Consider the following 19,160-nt stretch of genomic DNA (forward strand, 5'->3'; position numbering starts at 1 on the left):
ATAGAGCGTCTTTCCACTATAGTAATCTTTCTCAGGATTCAGTTAGCCTAAAGGGTCAGTTTCTCTGTTAGGCACTCCTGCCGGTTTTAGCTGATCTTCTTAACTTGGACCTTAATCGCTCAGCTGGACGCGTCCTGCATGCCTCTGTGCGACAACCAGCCTATAACTGGCACAGATTACGTAGCTGATTAATTGGCTTAATTGACTGTGGAAGGTTTTATTTTTATGATGCAGTGGCGCAAGCTCAAAGTAATGATAGATACTTGTGCTGGGTCATGCTGGGTTGCTTTAAATGGGTTAAATCACAAACAATTTGGATGTCATGGTGTGGAAGATGCCTAGTTTAGCTATTGTGCCTGGCTGAAGTGTTCAGGTCATGATGGACTCGCATGTGGAAGTGAAGAATAAAAATTTTGCGTAGTTTTTACAATGGTTTTACAAATAATAATCTGTGAAGTGTGGCATGATTTTGTATTTGTAAGCCATTCCAGCTCCATCTTGTTGCTTGTTGTAACCACAGGGTGAGTCAGGTACAAATTATCTGGGATGTGTGATTGATAGGAGAGGAGCAGAGCGGGGCCCCAGGCACATAATTGTGCAGTCTGCTGCGCTTGTTACAGTCTAATTAACTTCTGAACTTTAATTTCTTTCTTTTCACAACAAGGTAAACTACCTACTCCTCTATTTGTACTATAAATAATCGTTTTGTCCTTAGCTTTTCAACTCGCTGTCAGCTCCCGATCAATGAAATGCAATGAGTTCAGTGTCCACGTAAGACCTGACAATCAGAAAATGTTTTATTTTTCTATTTTTTATTGATTGCCTCCACGATGTGCTGGATGTGTAAACTTGAAAATGTCTGTACTAAGTAGTCACAGGTCTGAATAAAAGTGCACACAGAATATTATTAGAGATGCACGATAACATCGGTATCGGCTGATATTTGTAATTTTTTTACATATTGGTATCTGTCCTATAAATAAAACTGGGCCAATATGAACAACCAATATTTATTTATACCGGTATCTGTTTCTGGTGGGGGGTTTCCCCAAAGGTGTCAAAAATGGTAGCGAAATATATGTAATATTGGTAAATATTGAATATCGGCCATAACAGCAATATCAGATATCGATATCAGCCCAAATTTTCACATTGGTGCATTCCTAAATATTATTTAGTAAAAAGGTTTGAAAATCAGTTTTCTCCCCTTTTCCATTTACTCATCACTTTATGTTGGTCACATCTCATCATCTCATCAGTAAGTTAGCCACACCAAAAGATCAACACTTGCACACCTCGTTGATAAATAATGAATTTATATTGTTCCATTTATGGGACTTTGGGGATTTGAGTTTTCCTTGTAAAATGTTCTTTCTTTTTCTGGAACTGCGAAATTTTAATGGGTTTGCGTTTTGCACCAAAACGTTCTGTTCACAAAAAGGTTTGAGTCAGTAGAGGTGAGGAGTTAGGATGCTTTACATGCTGGCCGTGCACTTCAGCAAACCAAAACACGCGTTTTGTTTTGCTCAAACTAGCATGAAAACTGCAACAAATCTATTGAAGACGGATCCGAGCGGGTTTCTGCTTTTAAACATTCTCTCCCTGTTGAGTGGATCTTGTGCACAGCATTGAACTTTCTGGTTTGGTTCATTGAAAGGGAAGCCTCAAGACCTTTCTGTGTTTCTCTCTGCACTCAGCGGTTGTTGATGGGGGATGAAGGAGTCTTGCGCACCATTTCTCACTCACTCCATATTCTTGGTACATTTAGTCTTCTCTCCTTTATTTTATTCTGGTAAACAATGTTAATTTGCACACATATATTATACAAACATTCCATATTTAAGTTAATTTTTTTCCTGCCATCACCACTAATTTCTAGCGTCAGCTTGGTTTATAGGAGCTATTAGAGTTTATTACGCCATATTGACTAAAAATGTTTTATGTAAATGTAATCAGGGATACTTCACATTAATAGCATCATAGCTTCATAGAAACAAGCCGACAATAAAATAAAACAAAATATGTCTGTCTTGTGACGACTCCAAATTAGTGTAGTTGTCAAGTAGGGCTTAACGATATGACTGAAAAACGTATTGCAATAAAAGCGTTTCATATCGTTCTATCAATAATTATTGATTAGTTTTTTTGGTTTAAATATATGTTATGCTGCCAAACTGGTGACATAATCTTTCCTCTTTTATCCACAGTCTTCATTCCACTTTGTTTATTTTTAAGCAGCTACAAGGCAAAGTGGTGAAACTTTTAAACTGCTGCTGAGCCAGTTACTCAACAGATTGTTGCTAGGTAACCACAGAGTGTCTGAGTTGCTAGGTTACCAAAGAGTGACTGAGTTAGTTGATTCCACCAACTTTGGATCGGAGCTCAGCAAATATTCTAGCATATTGAATATTGAATAATCTATCAGATGTGTCATCTATTGATATTGATCACATGTCTATGTTATTGATTTATTGTCCTGCCCTATTGTCAAGTCAAATTAGGAATGCATCAATATGAAAATTTGGGTTGATATCAATATCAGATATTGGTATTTCTGTTATGTGTACTTATTTAGATAAGCAAAATATTATTCCCTAGCTAATATAGTTGCTCTGGTCTTCTAAAGATTCAAACTGGCTGCTGTTTATAGTCTGTTTTTCTGTCACCATGAGGCTCAGATATGCAGGAAAGACCTGTGTACATGCTTTCAGACAGCAGATGGTGGTACACCTACGTAGTTTCTGTTTACCCAGATGGTGGTGCAGCTACCCAGGCTTTGAGTCTCCATATGCTCAGCCAGCAGCCGTGCCAAATAGGGCAGCTTGCAGTGCTAAGCATCTCAGCAAAAGGCAGAACCCTGGGTGATTCCTGCTGGCAGATTTGCTGCTACTCATGCGTTACTCTTATAAAGTCAGAACCGAAGACTGCCTCCTTCTCAGAGATGCACCAATCCTGTTGGCTCATCAGTCGATTACATTTCTTTCTGTGCTCAGGTTTTAGGTGGATAAAGCTGCTCTTAAAATACAGATAAGTGGGTATATTTGGACGAGGGCGGGTCATGTGAGTAGCTGCGGAGGCTCAGATCAAGAACACTTTGAGCTTTTTAAGCTGTGAATAGTAGGTGGGAACACGACCATGACACCTACTCTCAGCTCTGTCATGTCAGCTTCTGACCCTTTTTTACAGCATCGGCAAACACTGGGAACTTTCATCGGGGTTTAGCTGCTGCTGTTCATAAAATCGGTGACACTTGTCTTAGTTTGAGCCGATGAGTACACTTAAGTTGACTAATGACTCACAATGTTTGCTTGTGGTTTATAAGGCTTTTATGCAGAAATATTTGAGAGAAGATTACAAAGTACTTCAAGTTTGGATAAATTAGCCCAACTCCACATCAGATTATGATTCTGCTTTCTTTACTTGACCCTGTAACTCCCTCTCCATGATTAGGGATACACAATATATCGACACTAACATTGGTATTGGCTGATATAAGTCATTATTTTAGCATATTGGAATTGGGCCAGTGTGGACAACTGATATTTATTGTCTTTTTGCCATCTGTTTCTGGTAATTTCTTTTTTCAAAAGTTTCAAAACGGTAGATAAATCTATTTAATGTGTCTAATATCAGTTATTGCTGGATGATATGACTGAAAAGCCTATCATGATATAAGGGTTTCATATTAGTCTATCAATAATTACTGATTAGTTTTTGTTTTCAATTTCTGAAATACAGCCAAACTGGGGACATGACTGTTTTATCCAAAGGTTTTAATCCACAAAGCTGTTTTTTATTTTCAAACATTTATGAGGCACTGTGAGGAAACTGCCACTGCGGCAGTTACTCAACAGGTTGTTGCTAGGTAACCAAATAGTGAGTGAGTTGCAAGGTTACCAAAGAGTGAGTCAGTTAGTTGATTCCACCTAGTTTGCTTTAGCAACTTGTGAGAGGTTGAGTGGCTAAAATCGTTCCTCTGCCTACATCTCCCAGAATGCTGTGCAGGTCTGGGTATTGGAAAGTAATGGATGAGTTTACCAGTGAAATTTGACACAATACTGTCATCAAAATTACAACGGTATGCCAAAATTAGCCAAGGAAACGCATGAGGAAATATCTTAAAAAGAAATTTTAGATTATGAAAGGACTTGGGCAGGCTAAGTCTGTAATCTGTTGCTCTTTGAGCCGACCATAATGGCTCCTAATAACTTTGGCTAAGAAATAATAGAACCAGCTAAAGTTTTAAATATAACAAATACAAGATTTTAAAGGTTTTTTATTTTATCCTGAAATATTTGCGTTGAATTTCTACAAGGAATGATACTGAGAGTACAGTATTATACTTTTATGTGTTTTTCTTGACATTAGGTTGGAATCTATGTGCTTTTTAAAAATAATTTTTCAACCCAGAGGGGAAAAAAAGCTATCCATCCTGGAGATAAAATGACGGTTCTTTAAAAATTACAACTTTCCTAAAGTAGATATTGATCTAAATTTCTACTTTTTTCCCCTCAAAAAAGTAATGTGATATCTGTGGCTCTAAACAAGTTTTTTTTGTTTTGTTTTTTGGCCTGGCCTGATGAGTACAAACTTACTCTAGATTATAAAGGTTGCAGACCTCTGGACTAAGGCATAGTTTTGTGAATTCAGTATAGTCAATTTATTACACCTCTCTCATTCTTTTCCTTTGTTCTTTGAACTCTTGTGTGAGGTTAAATAGAAAGGTAAACTACAAGATTGTCAGAAGATGAGAGCGTTATCTTGCTTTGTTTTATCAGGGCTGCATACCGGAGGACACAGGGAAAGGATGGTTTCACAGTTGGTATTGGTGTTTGTATTGATTAGCAGAAATGTGTGTATGTGTGGGAGTTTTTAGTTTTGATGCATTTAAGAACAGGAAAAGTGTCACATTTATCAGCGTTTGACCGACATGTCAATTCTTTGACTGTATGAATAGTTGTGAATAAGATGTTTGGTGTCAAAGCCATGCAGTTCTCAAAGGTTATGATCAAGAACACGTTTTTAAGGTTGGCCCAGTTAGATTAAAATGTTATGCTGTCTTTTGTGTTTTTTGCTATTTAATGCGTCTTTATCCTGTACAATCTTTCTTTGTTACATTATTTTCTTACCTAGACTTAATCTGAGCCTTCAAGGCCACCGTTTTTGTAATTTCTTACATCAATGTACAAGCTAGCTATCAAAAATACCTTGAATTATGTTTCTTTTTAGTTGCTCTCCTGATAGTAATTTATTTTGAGTGAGCTGAGCGAATAGAACCAGATGTTTAAAATATATATATATATATATATACATCAACTGACCTAAAAATCTGCTTTAAACATTAAATTTCCTTCAGGTTGGATGTTTTTCTTTACTGCCAGCTGATGCAGCCGATTTAATTGGGACATGTTCGTACCTTGGCTGCTATTAACCATCTGTCCTTGTGAAGAAGCACACAAACGCAATGGAGGTGCACCTGTCTCTGAAGGTGCATGACGTCTGCTGTGTGTCATATGGTAGTAGGGGCGTTTTACAGGCAGGTGATGAGGCGATAGTGTGGAATGAAACTGATCTGTGGCAGAAGGTCCATTCAGACACAGGTCTGTGGCTGCTGCCGTCTGCTGCTCATGTTCTAATTAGCTAATGTCTAGATGAAATGGTGGAAAAAGCAGCCTTATTGTTGTACTCAGGACATTATAGATAAAAATATAATTATTTGCTATATTTTTATGTTGTGTTTTTTTTAAATATATATGCAGATCATCATTGTTTTTATTACCAGTTGATGTAGTTCACCCACGTGAATCAGAGTAGTTGTGACAGCGGCACTTTAATATCCATGTTTCAAACACGCTCTGCTTCAGCACAGTTCTGGAATGAAGTTTCCTAAAGCCAAATAAGGTTACTGACCTGAAACTGACCCTTGACTTGCTGTCTTTGTTACTGTGGGTCAGCAAGATAAAAAAGTACAAGTATAGTAAAATAAACATTGTTCTTTTATTCTATGCACTACTGACAACATGTCTCTGAAGTTCCAAGCAAACATTTAGTATTTATTTGCAGAAAATGAGAAATGGTCAAAATAACAAAAAGATGCAGTGCTTTCATACCTCAAATAATGCAAAGAATATGTTACCCTGCAACCTTGGATGGCTGAAGGTAATGTATTAGATGATCTTCCCTCAACGTGTGATGCTGTGATATAGAAAAGATGAGACGCACACGTCGAGCTTCCTTTAGCATCAAACAGGAAGATTTATTCTTCTTGTGTAATGAACATACTCCATATACAACACTTCTTATGCAATACTCCAGGTATCAGATTATTTAAGTATGACTGAGTAACTGTAATAGCTAGCACTTATCTCTTACACAAAAAAATTCTACAAAACTGAAAAAAGTGCAATTGTCCTTTAATGCTATGTTTCTTTACTAAGCTTCACCTAATCAGCCACTGAATGCCATAACAATTGTTCATCTGGTTTTTGCAATAACCCACAAATAAATCTCAATTTTAAAAATAGAGACCGAAATAATGTCTTTTGTGTGACAACTGTTCAGAAAAGTTCAGAATACAATAAGTTCAATGTGAATTCAGTAGTCCTTCAGCTATTTCTCAGCTAGCTCAATACACAGAGTCCGCTAGCATTAGCATTAAGTAGCCTCCAAAAATATGTCCCGTTTCTACACAACACTAATCACAAACTGCATAACGTGACTAACTCACTAGTTGACTCTTGATATACTAACTTCTTCAACTGTTAAAGGAAACCAGTATATATGCAACAAAATACATTTTTACTGACCTGTGATATAGAAAAGATGAGACACACACGTCGAGCCTCCTTTAGCATCGAACAGAAAGATTTATTCTTGTGTGTTCTTGTGTGTCTATTCCACACAAGAACACACGCGTTGGTGTCTATTCCACCAACGCGGCAGCACCTCTAGCGGTTGTGTGCGGACTTGCATAGGACTAACTAAAATGACATTTAAGAACTTAGTACAATAAAAAATTAAAGATACAAAAATTTAAATTATGTTGGGGTGCCTATTTTCTTACTTATTGTTTTATTTATTATTAACTTGTTTTTCACCCCTCTACAAATACAAGTTTATATTCATTTAGAAAAAACAATACCAATGTTTTAACTCGGGTAGAGTTCAGAGATCAATATTTTGTGGAATAACCAGGAGGTTTTCAATGAGGTTCAGTGCAGTGGACTCTTCATTTTTTCCAGAGCTGTAGATCTATTACTGAGAATAAAATTACTTCTATTTGTTATTTGTAATAAACTGACCAAAATGAGAATGACTAATAAACAAATAGCAGAAATTTTCATCTTCTGTCAATGTGTTATTGTTCAAGTCGGCTGCAGGAACAAATATCAAAGATTTCCAGTTTGGAAAGCATGACTGTGTGTTTTCCCGGATAAATGACATACTGTAGTTTAAAAAAAAAAATCCCTTTAATCAGGATTAGCACCTGTTGCAGTACGAGGCGTGTGTTGGGTCATATGGACATAAGGAGGGAGGACTCATTGGTAGCAGCGGGGCAGGAGGCGTATTTGGGCCATAAAATGTTTCGTTTGACTATCACCAAACTGTGTCGATTCAGAGTAAGTTTATATGCTGTTTATTTTTTGCTAAAAGTACTGTTTAGTGGAGTTTCTTGGAAAGAAAGGCGTGGATCTTGACCAAACAAATGGGTCAGACAAGCTTCTAAATGACAGCGGAAACAATATAGTAAAAAGAAAATAAATCTTTTACATTTCTTTTCTCATGTTACCTCTGACTTTAACTGAGCATATTTGACTTCCTCTCGCTGCAGTTGGCTGAGTACCGCCAGAGAAAAGCTCATGCAGACTCCCAGAAGAAGCAGAAGAAGAAGAAGAAAAAGAAGCCGGCCGAGGATTCGGAGGCAGAATCGCAGGGAAGGGAAGAGGTCGAGCCGGATCAGTTTGTGGGTGGAGAAGGAGAACGAGAGGTCAAGGGTGAAAGACGAGATGAAGGGAGTGAGGAAACACCCACCACAGAGTTTACCTTCACCAAGACGCTGAAGAGCGGAGAGATGGTCAGGCATGACCAGACCTACAAGATAGAGGTACACACATTTATTTCATACAATACTCAACACAGCAACGCTCACTCTCGACGCTTAACTCTGAAGTGCCAACTTTTATTTTTCTAAAATTGTCAATCTTTTTAGGTTTGTTTTACAAAGTATTCATTCTCTTAAGCATTTTCATGTAATGTTGCAACCAAACTTTAATGCATTTTAATAGAACTTTATACGCAAGACCAAAGTAAAACATAATTTTGAAGTTAATCAGAAAAATATGTATTGCTGTCAAATATCTCTAATGAAAGAAGTCTTAAAAGTGTGCCATAAATTTATATTTAACATTTTTAAAACTGATATTGTAGCATAGTCCTCCTAAAATGGCCCAGTCAAATTCTTATTGAACATGTTTGGCAAGACTTGAACATTGATGTTCACAGATGATTGGACTTGAACAGCTCCAAATAGAAATGTGCAAAAAAAAAAGTGTTTAGATGTGCAAAGCTGGTAGACATTGTTGTTTTTATGAGGTATTTATTCAGGGACCTTAAATGTGAATGCACACCACACTTTTCAGATTATTTTTTTGTCCTTGTGGGCGGGAGGGAATTTTGAAAACTCATGTATGATAATTTTCAATCCACTTCAAAATATTGCAATACTTTATGTTGGTCTAACCGTAAACACACACAAAAAAAATACATCAAAGTTTGTGGTTGTAACATTTCAAAATATGAAAGCATCTTTCTTTCCAAAAGATGTATTTGAACAAATCGGTCTACTCTGTTTTAATATGACTTGTTGGTGTATTTTTTATGTAATTTTGGCACAACTCCACTTATTTTTGTAAGTAAAAAATTTGCAAAAATTTTTGTTCCTCCTTCATCAACTTGATGCTTTGCTGTGAACAGTGAACATTTAATGCCCTTGCTCAAATCATATCACAGCTGCATCAGTCAACACAGTCTCTCTCTTTCACAATCATTATATTTGAAAAAAATTGGAAAGCCTAAGGTTTTTTTAGTCTAACAAAGTAATGTGAATAGCTCATGATACAGTTTTCTAACCCTTTTGGATGAAAATGGGCAATGATTGTTAAATAAAAAGTCACAGATTACCTACAAATAGGAGCATTGTTTCACAATGTCAGATACTGTAAATTAGATTTTTTTACACAAAAAACTTTAAATAATTATTAAAATAATCAACTAATTTAGTAACCGATTCATTATTAACTGACGTTTTCTGAAAAAAACAACATATTTAGATCAGTAATTAAGCACCAAAATAAACATACATTTAGCATTTAGGGTAATTAAAAACTAGTCTGTAAATGTTTTAGCCAAAACTCCTCAGTTTTAGCTTCACCTGGTTCAAATTCACCAAGAGTGCTGTGCTACTGCATTTCATGCAATAAAATGTTTGTTTTCTCATTTTTAATTATTAATATGAATGCATTTCTAATGATGCATAATTATAATGTATAATTATTAGAATTTTTTTTCTTATTTAGTAATTGATTACTAAAATAATTGTAAAAGAAACCAACCTTTTCTTTGGCTGAAAATGACAGAAATATTAAGGTCGTTTGTTTGGCTGCTTGGTCAAAAGATGTGGGTGGGAAACAAACTAAGCAACTCTATAGGATGAATATGAGCATGCATGTGTTGGCGGGTTGTTTAGGAGGAAACAGTAGTTTTGTTTTTCTCATAGGTATAAATTCACTTCTTTTTGTCCATTTGTCTTTTCTGCATAACAACCACTTTAGGAGCCAGAAATGAATCAAAAAGCACATTAAAGCATGTATTTTTCACATTTAAATGCATGCAGATGACAATGATATAAAAAAAAGGTTGTGGTTTTTGTGGGGTGCCATTATTTTCTTTACCATAAGCTCAGTATTGATGCATTCTGCTGGTTTTACATAACCACCTTCTGCTATTCATTAAATCAACATACAGCACAGTCATTCCAACCTTTCTTTAGAGAAAATATGATTGAAACAGCAGCACCTAGACATTTGATCCAGGCTTTTCTGATGGTTAAATTACCACTGATTACATCTCATCAGAAATCCACGTAGAATGGTTTAAAAACATGCAGAGCTGAGAGCTCTTGTACAATTTGTTCCGTCTTTCAAGCCCTCTCCGTCTCTTTTGCTCGGCCCTGTGTTGCCACTCTTCTCCATGAACCCACAAAACTACTTGGCTGCCATGGAGACAGACAATTGCCTTTAAACTTGTTGGGATGTGTCAGTCTGTGTGACCGATTTCTATGGCCTTGCAGTGGATTTCAGAAGATCTAAAGGTTGATGGAGTGTATTATTATGTACACAGAGCTCCTGGGTTTTTATTTTTTTATTATTTTTATGGGCAAATTATAAATTACTGCTGCCTGAATGAGATCTGTTCTGCATCACAAGCAAATTAAGCCAGTTTTTCCATGGGCAGTTTTCTGCTCTAGGTCATTAAAGTGAAGACATATTCTTAAATGAACTCGTCATTTTGCTCTTGAGCAACAAAAGGAAAATGCAACAAAATGAGTCTTTTGAAAGATACTTCAAGGTAACTATGTTTTACCTCAAGGACAGCTTCCTGAATTGTTTTCACATATCATTGAAAAATCTATTCGTTTCTGTAATTTATTTGAAAAGTGAAACATAGGTGCTTTTATAGATTCATTTAACAAGGTATTACATTTCAAGAGTTTTATTTCCATTAGTTTTTATGATTATGGCTTACAGCAAAAGAGAACCAACAATTCAAAATATTAGATAAGACCAATTTAAACATTTATTTCAGAATCTTCTCAAGGCTGAAGTTATACTCGAACATAACGCAAAAATTATCAGTATGGACAGTATTTATATCAGAGTCCAGTAATAGTTGTTGGATATTTTTCAAGAGTTCTTGTGTGTTATTTTTTATACTGATGTAATATTTAGCCAGCAGGACAAATTAGACAAGAGTCAAGTTGTCTAAGCATTGTGTTTTTTTAAGTTCATTAATCTTGAATTGTGAGTTTTAACTTAATGCTGCAATTTAAACCAAATAATTATGTAGGAAAAAAAACTCCCTCACACAACTTACTGCTTTAAGTTCATCTTTCACAAACTTGCATTCAAAATCTAAAACTCTCTAAATTTATTTGACTTGAAGAGTAGAAGGTAGTAGACACAACAAAATGTGGCTCAAATGTTTTACAGTGTGGACACAAATGACAAAAATGTTCCATAGATCAGAATCGGAGGAAAAAATAAAACGGGCATATATCGCACCTGATATCGACATCGTCTTGCAGACATATTTTACACTGCACTTTTACCTTCCACTCAACTTTGCTTGAATATGCTTGAATAACCAGCTTCTTTGGCAGTAATCTTTTGTTAGTCATCTTTCTTTTGGAGAGTCTCTGTGACTTTTTCCTGCACAGGTGAACAGATTAATTAACAATTCTTTATTTATTTACTTTCTGTAATAATTTTTGGAGAAATCATATTTGTGTTTCTCTTTAACTGTAAGCCTCAAAATTAACAGAAAGAAATGCTTTAAATAAATCACGGTTTGTTTAATCAGTCAGACTGTTGACCTGGGTTCACATTTTGAAATTGATTACTAAAATAAATGACTTTTCCAAATAGTAGTGACAGGGTAAGCAATTTATGGTTTTGGTTTGTAAAATAGGGTTTTCTTTTGTTTCCTTGTTTTGTAATGTAAATTCACCAAAACAAAGCAGCCACTGCTGTCTTTTTGTATCAGCCTATTTTATTAATTTGTCTATCTATTGTTATTTTATTTTATTTGATGTGTGTTTGTTTTTTCTCCTGCAGCCTGAAAGCGAAGTTTCCACCACAGCGGAAGATTATTCCTCAGAGGTGAGTTAATATTTCCAAAAAATGTGATATGAATTTAACTTTTTTATTATATTAGGTTATCTCTGCTTTAAAATGAGTAAAACTTTCCTTTAGAAAGTCTAAACCAACAGCTAAAACCTTCAGGCCGATCATTTTAATGTAGTTCTAGTTTTTAAATTCAACACTTCACTAAAATTATCTCCAGCTATGCAACATCAACATTTATTAAACTGTTTTAACTCCAACAAAGCTGCTCAAAGGTGTTTTCCTGACATGATGCAGGCTTTTGTGTTGCAGCCTCCCAGATCGTAGTGTTTAACACAGCACATTATGAATTAACAGGTAAATGGCTGCCTCCATGTGATGACAGAGAGCCTAATGATGCCTTCACAGGATTTTATCTGGGTACAGTAATCTGATCAAGCAGCTCTGCTTTGGCTTCGCTAACAAACCAAATGCTTAACGTCTTCTGCAAGATTCTCACTAACCACGTCTGCTTTGTAGTCTTTACACATTAAGTATTTTCTGTCCTGTTCTGTCGGTGGTGAAGAAATATAATTGTTTTTAAAAAGTCAAAATGCTCCAGAAGGTTACAATGGAAAAGGGCTTTGTGACATTGCAGAAGTGTGAATTATCTGTGAAAGCTGCTTGAGGAAATAATGAGGGAGTGATGAGGAGGCAGCGTCTGCTTTGAGGAGAGAAAACAGAAAGTTTTCTAAAAGGAGCCGCTCTCCGTAGAGCCACTGCTGAGACAGATGGATTTATAAAGACATGAGGGCAAAATCATTTTCGTTTTGGGCCAAATCAAGATCATGAATGCTCTTAAAGGGCCGGTTGTGCCAGAATGTATTGATAAAACCTGTTCACAAACTGTTAAAATATCAATTAATTCTTAAAATTAAATCATATTGAAAAGTCCAGGATTTTACATTTGTTTTGTGATTTTTTTTAATATATATATATATTTTTTTTGCTATAAAAATCAAAGTGGTTGTTGTACTAATTTGGAAATATTAGTGATATTTGCGCATATTTATGTCTGCAAATGTGACTTTTTATTACTCGCTGTATACATAATGGACTATAATCTGACATCAATTAAAGCTGAGGCAGCTGTTTAGTACAAGTAAGAACGTTTTTGACAATTAAGGAAAATCTCCAATAAACTCCCAATTATTAGCGAAATTTGTTGATTTTTGAGTGAATTTCCACAATAATTTGCAAGAAACTGGAGGGACTGATTGATATAATTTGGCAGTAAACAGATAAAAACTGCTCCGATTTGAGTGATAACGTAATATTTAAGCACATTTAGTGTTTAGTCTAGAATCTATAGGGCCACATAAAAAGCTACGGCGGGCCGGATTTGGCCCACAGGCCTCGAATTTGACATGTGCATTTTGGAGTGTTTTAGGGTGAAACACAGGTATGCAATTAAGGTGTTTTTTTTACTTGATGGAGCTTTTATCTCCCAAAAAACAGGGAAATTATTATTTTTCCTTGTAGATAAAAACACCCAGCATTTATTCTGCTAAATTTAAAAGTTTTAGTAACCACAAATGTAAAACATGTCTGGTTTTAGATATGAAGCCATTATGCTTTGTTCTATAAAACAAAGCATAAGCATATTGTAAAAATTACATCGTCAGACTGATCAAAATATAAAGTTAAGTGGAAATTTTGGTATTTTAAAGACCAACATGACAATAATTGATAAAAGTAACACAAATAACAAAATAATATTTTTCAAAGTCAGTTTCTTTCAAGAAAAAAAACTTATGAAACTTTAACAAAAACTGCAGGTGTGTGTCTGGCAAATTTTTGGTTAAATCATGTTTGTTATTTATTCAGCAGAAAATCCAGACATTTTACTCAAGTAAGAGTAGAGATACTTCATAACGAAATTACTCAAGTAAAAGTAAAAAGTACAGAGTAGTAGAAGTACTCTTAAAAGTAAAATTTTTTCCAAAAAAAGTTACTCGGGTAAATGTAATTGAGCAAAAGCAACTAGTTACTACCCAGCTCTGAAAACATGATCCCTATTTACTCTCTAACTTTGGGCTCTTCTAACAAAACTGCTTTTGCTCTGTGGTTGTGGCTACGTTCTTGGTTAACTCTCTAGTCTTTACCTTTTTCAGTGACTCTTTTAAAAGTCGAGTAAGCTCTGATATTGTTTCTGCTCAGGAGGAGGTGGAGGCCCTGCAGAAGCCAACAGAGGGACGGACGGTACAGGACATGGAGGACGAGCTAGCAGCCAAGAATCAAGCTCTGGAGGAGTTGAGTCGAGAGCTGGAGGAAATGAGGTTGGCGTTCGGCGCCGATGGTGTGCAGCAGGTAAATGTTTCTGCTGTTCTGGGTTTGATTTACACCATTTTATTGTGAATGCTTGAAAAACTACGCTACGTGTAAATATTGTCGACTGCATGTTGACCTGCTCCTTTGTATTATTATTACGCAAAATGACATTTTGTTTTTATTTGGCTTTCAGAAAACCACACATTTGGTTTCTTCTTGCTGCATCATTTATTCGTTCAATTGCAAAAAAAACAACAACAACAAACAATTAAGGATTTAATTGTTTGGATATGCTTGTCATATTAAGCATTAATGTGACAATCAGTCGCATGATAAATTAAAACAAACTCAATAATTTCCATTTGGATGACTAATCATGTCTCTTTTATCTCTTCTACCAAAAACTGGATGATAAACTCTTCAGTCTGGTGCTTTGGTTTTAACTAGCCCCTTTTTGAAGAACAATTTTGTTTAGAGAGACTTCATAATTCATTTTATGTCATGTTTCTGTTGTTTTGCTTATTTATTTTGGCTATTTAAAATGTCTTTCTGTTCCAGTGTTCAATGTTCATGAGAAGTTTATTGATGCTTTAGAATGCATTCTTGCATTATTATGCCACTATTACCATTATATTATTTGAAAATGGTCCAAGAAGAACTATATTATCTTTTATTGCAACAACTTTTTATTGCAACATCAGCAAAACTTGTGAAAATTTTGAAATGACAAAATGACAGATTGAGTAAGGGATTTTCTAAGTTTTTTTTCTAAATTATTTTTCAATTAGCAGAAAGAGAGAAATTGGTGACTGTTTGTACTGTATTTATATTGTAGCTCTTTTGTAATTTGCTGAAATGCTAATGTATTCGTTAAACCGGTAACTTAGTATTATTCCTAGTCAATGTTTTGTCAAGTTGCTCATGTGGAAGAAAGAAAATCAGGAAAATGCATGCCAGCCTTTTATTAGATTAATAATCTGAATAATTGATGACTAAAATAATTATTAGTTGCAGCCCTAATTCTAATGTAACGAAACAATATAATGGGTTTTTGTAGTTTAAGATGAATCCGAATTTGGCTGATTCTTTTTGCTTAAAAAAAGAATCAGTTCTGCTTACAGTAAACAACTGTGCCAGTAAGAAACAGTAACTCTTTCTTACCGTTTTATTAAATTGCTCCTTTTTTTCTTGTGGTCTTTGTAATTGCCATGATGACTTGCATTAAAACCCACTCTGAATGTGCAGCTGCAGGACTTTGAAGCCGCTCTGAAGCAGCGGGACGGGATCATCACCCAGCTCACGTCCAACCTGCAGCAGGCTCGCGAGGAGAAGGACGAAATCACTAAAGAGTTCCTGGCGCTGACGGAGCAAAGCCAGAAACTTCAGATCCAGTTCCAACAGGTAGGAAATGCTTTTTTTTTTGTTTTTAATTTCTCTAATTAGACGTAATTATTTTCCTACTTATACTATGGCATAACAATGTGTTCTCAAAAACGAAAGAAGAAGCAACAGAGGACATCAGATCAGTCATATATTTGTGTTGGAATCATTTTTTAAATTTCTGACAAGTTGGGTAAAAAAACGTTAGATTTCTCCTTCAATAAATATTTAATGTTTAAATGTCACAAAATATCTTTCATTAAAGCGAACTGGGAGGAGTTGGTTTTCTGTTTCCAACATAATAATTGGTAATAAAACAGTTCTTATGCCGTTTTCTGCACATCAGCTGCAGGCCGGCGAGGCACTGAGGAACACCAGCCACAGCAGCACCGCAGCAGATCTCCTGCAGGCCAGGCAGCAGCTTGTTCAGTACCAGCAGCAGCTGGAGGAGATGAGCGCAGAGGTCAAAGGGCAGCAGGAGACGAGCGGCAAACAGCTGCAGCTCATCAGCCACCTCCAGCAGAAGCTCAGCGAGGTGGAGCTGGTGAGGACCACCATACTCTTAACGCCGGCAGCTTTGCAGCGACTAGCTTGTGTGTGAATCTGAACCCGAATGTCTCTTCAGTCAGGGAGAAGATCGGAGGAATCGTTCGTAGAATGGATAAAGGAAAAGGAGCAGCTGATCGCTGAGCAAGAAAAGGTTATTCTGAGTCGGGAGCAGTCGCAAAGACAAGCGGAGGAAGAGTTTGCACAAACAATAGAAGATAAAAATCAGTTAATTTTACAACAGAGTGCAACAATCAAAGAACACGAGCAGTCATTGATGCTGCTCAGCCAGGAAGTCGTTTATGCAGGAAGGACTAGAGATGAGAAAATCATTCAGGACTCTGATGACAAAGACACAATTATTGCAGAGAAGGAGAGGGTCATTTCTGAACGCGACTCTGATCTTATCCGGTTGAAAGACGAACTGGATAACTCCGAAAAACACCTGCACGAGCTTCGGCTGCAAGTCGCTTTAAAGGAATCTGAGCTTGAAAAGTGCCTGACTGAGTTGGGAAGCACAAAATCTGAATTAATAACCTGCAAAAGTGAAATGGAGAGTTACAAGCTGGAGCTGGAGAAGGAACAAAAGGAGTTAGAAAGCTGCAAAGGAGAACTCGCAAACTCCAGACATAGAGAACGGCTGTCATCCAGTGAAATCATGCAGCTCATGGGAACAGTAGAAGATCTGCAGAAACTCTGCCACCAGGGGAGCGTGTCGGAGAGCGACGCGTTCCAAAAAATGCAGAAAGAGACCGCCAGGAAGCTGGAACTTCTCAGGGCTGAGCTGGATGAAATGTACGGACAGCAGATTGTCCAGATGAAGCAGGAGCTCAACTTGCAGCATGCAGCCAGAATGCAGCAGATGACTGAGCAACATCAGGCTGAGATCGAGCTTCTAACAGCACAACATCAAAGTTCAAATCTCAGCAAAGGAGAGGTCGAATCTCTGAACGCCAGAATCAGAGAGCTGCAATTTATTTTACACCAATCTGAAGCGACGTACGATGAAACCAGACGGGAGCTGAGTCAAGCCGCACAAGAGAAGTTGAAGTTGCAGTCCAAGGTTGAGAGTCTTGTTGGTGATCTAAATGCTGCTAGGCATCACGTGGAGCAGGTCTCCACCAGGCTAGTATCTCAGGAAACTTCCCAGCAGCTCCAGGAGACCATTCAAGTTCTGAGGGACGAGCTGTCGGCTGCTCAGGAAGCCGCCATCGAAGCAGAAACCAAACACGAGTCCGAAATCACCAACTACAAGATCAAGCTGGAGATGCTCGAACGGGAGAAAGACGCCGTCCTGGACCGGATGGCGGAGTCACAGGAAGCGGAGCTGGAGCGCCTCCGGACGCAGCTCCTGTTCAGCCACGAGGAGGAGCTGACGAACCTCCGAGAGGACCTGCAGCGGGAGAGCTTCCTGAATGCGGAGAACCTGCTCAACGAAGCCGCCGTCCGGCACGAGAAGGCTTTGGATGAGTTGCGTGTCGGTCACGCTCAGCAGTTGGATTTGTTACAGAAAGAGAAGACGAGTTACGCTGCAGAGAGGAACGACCTTCTGCGAAAGATTCACGGGCTGGAAGAAGATCTGAAGCTGGCTTTGCAAAGCTCCAAAACGGAGGAGCTGGTTCTGCAGCTCCAGGAACTTCAGGTCGAACTCAAGGAACTTCGAAAAGGTGCCCAAGATCGAGTTAGAATGCAAAATCAAATCCAGTCGTTACTGAAACAGACAGAGGTTCTGGAAAACCAGAAAAAGGAAAAAGAACAGAAACTAAAGGAGGATGAGGAGGAAAAGGAGACGTTGTTTCAGTCCAATAGCGCTTTAAGAGACAAGATAGAGACGCTAACGGCACAGAACGATCAGTTCCATCAACAGGTAGACGAGCTTCGCGAGGACATCGAGAAGCAAAAGAGCACTTTCTCTTTTGCAGAGAAGAACTTCGAGGTGAACTTCCAGGAGCTCAAAGAAGAGTACGCGAGCCTGGCAGAGGCGAAGACGCAGCTGGAGGAGAGGACGCTCGGGGAGACACTTGAATTTGAGGCGAAGATCGCACGCCTTCAGTCAGACATCCGAGAGCTGGAGGAGCGGAGCAGCGACGTGAAAATGGAGCGCGATCTGATGGAGAAGCTTAATGTTACTTTGAATGAGAAGAAGAGCCAAGCTGATCGGCTTTCTGAAGTTACAGAGCGACTGATGGTTACTGAGACCCGAATCAGGCAGCTGGATGAAGATTTGATCAAAGCCAGGCAGAACAATTCAGAGGTCATCGCCAAAAATGAAAGCCTCTTAAAGGAACTGGAGAAAGCACAGGAGATTAGGAGCAAGCAGAAAAAACTCCTTCAGAAGGAAGAGCAAACTGTTGAGGCGGTTTCTCCTTCAGAGGATCATCGCCTTCAGATTCGGTCGCTACAGCAGGAGATCAAAGCTCTGACGGCTCGTTTGGGTGCAGCCGAAGCAGAAAGAGACGGTGTTCTGCGCACTCTGGAGCTCCACAGGCTCTCACACACTCCGTCTCCGGCGGCGGCGCACTCCTCTGGGGAGGGACCTGTTGAGGGACGATCCTCCCCGCACAAGCCGGCGTCCTCGGGGTCAAGCAGGCGCAAAAGGCGGCAGAGGTCGAAGCAGGAGCGCAGAGCCGGCTCGGCGGCTTCAGAGGAGCGACAGAGGGAGGAGGAAGAGCAAGCGAAAAGTGCTGCAGAGGAGGTGATGCTGCCTCAGACGCAGAGCCGAGTTATGTCATGTTCACCGGAGAGCGCCGGTAAGGAGGACTCCGCTGCCGGGTACCAGGGAGACGGAGGCAGAGGCTACATCAACAAAGCGGTGAGCACTCACACGTTTCTGCTCTTTTCTTTTGCTCTTTGAAGTCTGAACAAATGAAGCGTCCGTGGACACCACGCCACTTTGAATTCATTTAGGTTAGAGCTTTTTTAGACGTCTAAAGAGTGAATTCAAAGCCAGATCAGGTGTTGATTTTTTTTTATTTATTTCTTTCTTTTCATGAGGAAAATATGACTGAAGCGGTTCAGCTCTGA

The 19,160-nt window shown here is 38.0% G+C and overlaps 3 protein-coding genes across 15 annotated transcripts in view; 1 reads left to right on the top strand and 2 right to left on the bottom strand.

The window, feature by feature from the left end:
• The window catches only part of dus3l (dihydrouridine synthase 3-like (S. cerevisiae)), a 38,598-nt gene that overhangs the window by 17,948 nt on the left and 1,490 nt on the right, over positions 1 to 19,160 (bottom strand). The gene's annotated exons all lie outside the window — the stretch shown is intronic.
• The window catches only part of mterf1 (mitochondrial transcription termination factor 1), a 31,514-nt gene that overhangs the window by 10,870 nt on the left and 1,484 nt on the right, over positions 1 to 19,160 (bottom strand). The window lies entirely within an intron of this gene.
• The window catches only part of akap9 (A kinase (PRKA) anchor protein 9), a 79,221-nt gene that overhangs the window by 2,453 nt on the left and 57,608 nt on the right, over positions 1 to 19,160 (top strand). For 10 of the 13 annotated variants that reach the window (XM_008422160.3, XM_008422162.3, XM_008422163.3 and 7 more), the window contains exons 1-8: positions 7,503 to 7,619; positions 7,832 to 8,104; positions 11,892 to 11,936; positions 12,258 to 12,320; positions 14,100 to 14,249; positions 15,456 to 15,611; positions 15,937 to 16,134; positions 16,216 to 18,948. In XM_008422160.3, coding sequence (XP_008420382.2) covers positions 7,518 to 7,619; positions 7,832 to 8,104; positions 11,892 to 11,936; positions 12,258 to 12,320; positions 14,100 to 14,249; positions 15,456 to 15,611; positions 15,937 to 16,134; positions 16,216 to 18,948 — 3,720 coding nt within the window. In that variant the 5' untranslated portion in view covers positions 7,503 to 7,517. Of the gene's footprint in view, positions 1 to 7,502; positions 7,620 to 7,831; positions 8,105 to 11,891; positions 11,937 to 12,257; positions 12,321 to 14,099; positions 14,250 to 15,455; positions 15,612 to 15,936; positions 16,135 to 16,215; positions 18,949 to 19,160 lie in introns of those variants that run through there. The other 3 variants (XM_008422173.3, XM_008422168.3, XM_008422170.3) reach the window with 3 other exon arrangements.

Source organism: Poecilia reticulata, chromosome 11 (genome assembly GCF_904066995.2).
Source record: "Poecilia reticulata chromosome 11, P_reticulata-male-v2, whole genome shotgun sequence".
Taxonomy (NCBI): domain Eukaryota; kingdom Metazoa; phylum Chordata; class Actinopteri; order Cyprinodontiformes; family Poeciliidae; genus Poecilia; species Poecilia reticulata.